This window comes from Carlito syrichta, unplaced genomic scaffold, assembly GCF_000164805.1.
Source record: "Carlito syrichta isolate Samal-C Ts95f unplaced genomic scaffold, Tarsius_syrichta-2.0.1 Scaffold91638, whole genome shotgun sequence".
Taxonomy (NCBI): domain Eukaryota; kingdom Metazoa; phylum Chordata; class Mammalia; order Primates; family Tarsiidae; genus Carlito; species Carlito syrichta.
This window is the reverse complement of record NW_007035734.1, coordinates 104382-108804: the sequence shown is the minus strand read 5'-3', so window position 1 is coordinate 108804 and position 4423 is coordinate 104382. Positions and strand designations below refer to the sequence as shown.

The 4423-nt window shown below is 41.5% G+C and overlaps 1 protein-coding gene across 2 annotated transcripts in view; it reads left to right on the top strand.

The window, feature by feature from the left end:
• Nucleotides 1–4143, top strand: part of OIP5 (Opa interacting protein 5) — a 21014-nt gene extending 16871 nt beyond the window's left edge. For both annotated transcript variants that reach the window (XM_021713154.1, XM_008059762.1), the window contains 2 exons: nucleotides 141–222; nucleotides 3638–4143. In XM_021713154.1, the coding sequence (XP_021568829.1) occupies nucleotides 141–222; nucleotides 3638–3718 (163 nt within the window). In that variant the 3' untranslated portion in view covers nucleotides 3719–4143. The remainder of the gene's footprint in view (nucleotides 1–140; nucleotides 223–3637) is intronic.
• The last annotated feature ends 280 nt before the right edge of the window (nucleotides 4144–4423 follow it).

Below are 4423 nucleotides of genomic sequence, written 5' to 3'. Positions count from 1 at the left end.
GTCTCAAAACCCACGGGCTCAGGCAATCCACTCACTTCAGCCTCCCAAAGGCGCAGGATTACAGGCTGAGCCACCGAGCCTGGCTAATTTATAATCTTAACTGTGGTAAGATACTAATATTTCCTCTGTTTTCCATCTAGCTATCTCTTAAAAACAAAAGCCATAGTAAACGCATCTGAGATGGATATTCACAATGTGCCTCTACCGGAAAAGATTGCAGAGGTAAAATTGCATGATGGTTGTGTGGTTTCTTTAACATAGACAACTCTTTTTTTTTGAGTTGGAGTTTCACTCTGTCATCCAAGCTGGAGTGCAGTGGCATGCTCATGACCACCGCAGCTTCGACCTGCTGGACTCAGGTGATCCTTCCATCTCAGTCTTCCAAGTAGCTGGAACTATAAGTGTGCGCCACCAGCCCAGCTAAGTTTTTGATTTATTGCAGAGATGAGGTCTCACCAAGTTGCCCAGGCTGGTCTCAAACCTCTGGACTCAGGCAATCCTCTCGCCTCCACCCCCTGAAGTGCTTGGATTATAGCATGAGAACCGCGCCTGGCCAGCTCTTGGTAATTCGTACCAGTGAACTTGGAGATGGTGGAATGCCATGATACTCAATAATCCTTTATACTTGGCTTAGCCTTCCTTATTGCATTTGTGACACAAAGCAAAATACTAAAGCCATATATTAAGGTCTAGCTCAGGAAGAGGAGGAAAGCTGCTCAACTGTTCCATTGCTGTATTCTCCCTTGTGCTAGGAGTGGACACCATCTTGCATAGAGGTATCCTCTTTGCAAACACCTTTAATTCCTTAAGTATCTTAAGTATACGAAAGAGTGACAAAGCAATTATTAAGATTTCTTATATAAATGGGTTATAAGTGGCTTGTGGCTTTGTGTTGAAGAATGTAACTTTTTTGGTAGCTTGCAGCTTCATTCTGAATGAAAATTTGGCTATTACTTAGAAGAACAACCTTAGATTTACTGTTGGTTTTGTTAATGGTTTAGTCCCTGCTATTACACAATTAGTAACTAATGACATTTCTTTTTCTTTTTTTTTTTTGAGTTGGAATGTCACTCTGTCGCCCAGGTTAGAGTGCAGTGGCATGCTCACGGCCACCGCAGACTCGACCTGCTGTGTTCAGGCAATCTTTCGGCCTCAACTTCCAAGTAGCTGTAACTATAGGCACGTGCCACCATGCCCAGCTAATTTTTTAATTTATTGTAGAGATGAGGTCTCGCCAAGTTGCCCAGGCTGGTCTCGAACCCGTGGGCTCAGACAGTCCTCTCACCTCAGCCTCCCACAGTGCTGAAATTATAGGAGTGAGCCACCATGCCCAGTGACATTTATTTTTCAAAGTTTAATATTAAGAGTAACATTATTTTGGTTTTTGTTTGTTTGATTGTTTTTGAGTTGGAGTCTCACTCTGTCGCCCAGGCTGGAGGGCAGTGGCACGCTCGCAGCCACCGCGGCCTCAACCTACTGGGCTCAGGCAATCCTCTCACCTCAGCCTCCCAAAGTGCTGGGATTATAGGTGTGAGCCACTGTGCCTGGCAAAATTTATTTTTAAAAGTTTAATACTAGGAGTAACATTAAAGCAGAAGAATAGTGATTTCTGGTTTTTTGCAAAGTTAGCTAACATTCTAAGGAAGGGATTGGCAAACATTTTTTGTAACGGGTCAGATGACAAATTAAGCTTTGTGACCATACAGTCTCAACTACCCCACTTTGCCATCATAGTGCAAAAATAGCTATAGATAATACGTAAACAAATGGTCATGGCTGTGTTACACTAAAAATGTACAAAAATGGGCATCAGGCTAGCCTGTGGTCCATAACTTACCAATCCCTACTCTAAACAACTGAGTTCATGAGTGGATCAGTAAATTTTGTGCTTAAAAATAATTGGTATGGAATGTGGCTTCAGAAATTCCATGGACAGGATCCAGGAAGAAAATTATAAAGAAAACCATCTTACGTCTGTGGAAATTTTCCTTAAGGCATACAGCAAATAGGGAAACAAATAGCCAAGAAAATCTCCTAAACCTTAGTAAGAACAGTGAAGCCTATAGCATTTGAGCTATAGCCTGCTCTCTCCTTCCCATGGCCCAGCCTCAGCTTTGAGGGAAGGAGGCTCCATCTGGGCAGATGCAGCCAACAACACAGGAATCCTTTCCCCCAGGAGGGCTGTGGTATCTTCCCACCAGCATTTCTTATCCCCCTCCCAACTCTGTGTTGCTGAAGCTCTATTCCAGGCAAGAATAGCCATCTGTAGTATATTTGTTCTACTGCAGGCACAGTAGACCAAGAATGTTTGGAACCAAGTCACCCTTGCCCAGCTTGCTTGTACACTCGAAGTTCCACGCTGAGAGGGGCAAGCTAAGATGACCAGAAGTCACTGCCGCTGCCCACTGAGTAACACCACTGAATTTGGTTCTAAATTTAGCTCTTCTAAGGTGAAAGAACTCTTGAATTGAAAATTATCTAATTGCAACAAACATCTGTTTTAAACCTAATAACCAGAGCTACTTTTGCAGACCATAAGTAGAATATTAAAGTCAGAAAGGCATTTGTTATTGTTAACAAGGGGTTAAAAGAAAAGTTAAATTCTTGTCACTGGAAAAGGAGGAGAAGACTAATTGATGCTTCTGCCTCCACAAAACTCTCTGACCCTACTTTATTCTCTTTATTCTGGTCTTCATGAAAGCCATGGTGCTCAGCAATTGGCTCATGAAACATTACACCTGAGGATATTTTTATTTTTATTTTTATTTTTTTTTGAGTTGGAGTCTCACTCTGTTGCCCAGACTGGAGTGCAGTGGCCGCTCCCGGCCACCGCAGCCTCGACCTGCTGGGCTCCGGCGATCCTTCCACCTCAGCCTTCCAAGTAGCCAGAATTACAGCCATGGGCTACCACGCCCGGCTGATTTTTTGATTTATTGTAGAGATGAGGTCTCACTGCCTAGGCGAGTCTCGAACCCACGGGCTCAGGCAATCCACTCACCTCAGCCTCCCAAAGGCACGGGATTACAGGCTGAGCCACCAAGCCTGGCTCACCTGAGGATCTTATTGTGCACTTGGTTTGTTGTATAAAGTTTTTGCAGAATTAGAACAAATATATTCTTGAAATGTGTTGAATTGTTGCCAGCTTCCACTCACTAGAGATAAACTAGCTTAAATTTGAAATGACTTTAAAACCATTGAAGAGTTAAGCCCTGATAATCTGGCCAGGAATGGTGGCTCATACCTGTAATCCGAGTGCTTTGAAAGGCTGAGACTGGGCGGTCTCTTGCCCATGCCAGCTCTGGCATGTCGCCCTTTCTTTCCTCTCTTCTTTCCCTAATAAACTTTGTTTTAAAACTTAAAAAAAAAAGGCCGAGGAAGGAGGATCACTGGAGGCTAGGAGTTCAAGACCAGCCTGAGCAACACAGCAAGATCCTGTCTCTACCAAATATAAGAAAAACATGTGCCTATAGTCCTGGCTACTCTGGAGACTGAAGAGGGAATACTGCTTGAACCCAGGAGTCTGAGGCTGCAGTGAGCTGTGATCGCACCTCTGCACTCCAGTCTGGGCAACAAAGTGAAACCCCACTTCTAAAAAAATTAAAAAGATGCCCTGATATCTATATATTTTTCTTCCCAGCTGAAAGAGAAGATAGTGCTAATGCATACTCGCTTAGATTCACTAATGAAGATATTGAATGAAGCGACTCCAGGAAACTGACCCAGAACCAAGCAAGGCCTGAGTGTCAGTTCAGACTTGATTGTTACCTTCAGCAAGTACTGTTTGGTCCTTTCTTTAAAAAGACTGACTTCAAGAATGGGGTCAAATGTGGTTTATGTTTACCTCTATATTTCTAAATGATTTGTGAAGCTGTCTTTAAATGAGTCTTCTGTTCAGGTTTTAAAACTATTTGCCTTAAGAACTTTTTTTGCTTCTTATGATTTCATAAAGGTTATCTCTGAAAACATCTTTGACTGTAAATTTAAGAATTAGGAGTCACTGTTACATGGTTGGTCTGAAAATGTTTTGGGCTTAATGTTGGGTACTGTTAATAGTATTCCTGCATGGAGCATCTGTTATGAATACTGATCATTTTTTTCTTATGTAAAATATAGATATATAATATTCTATAGGTAATAATAAATTGACTGAATAATATGAGATTTTCTCTTTGCATTTGTAAACTGAGCTAATGAGGTAATTATGAAAGGAATGATAAAACATCAAACATTTATCGAAGTACTGTTTTCTCTAATTTCGCTTTTTGTAGCACTTTGGCTGAGTACCTTATTAAAATATTCATTTAATAAATATTTATAAGGTATTATGCTAGGTGCTTGGGACATAAGGCAAGCAAAAACAGCCACAGAGTTTAGTCAGAAATGGACATTTAAATAATCACATAAAGACATGTAAAATTACAGC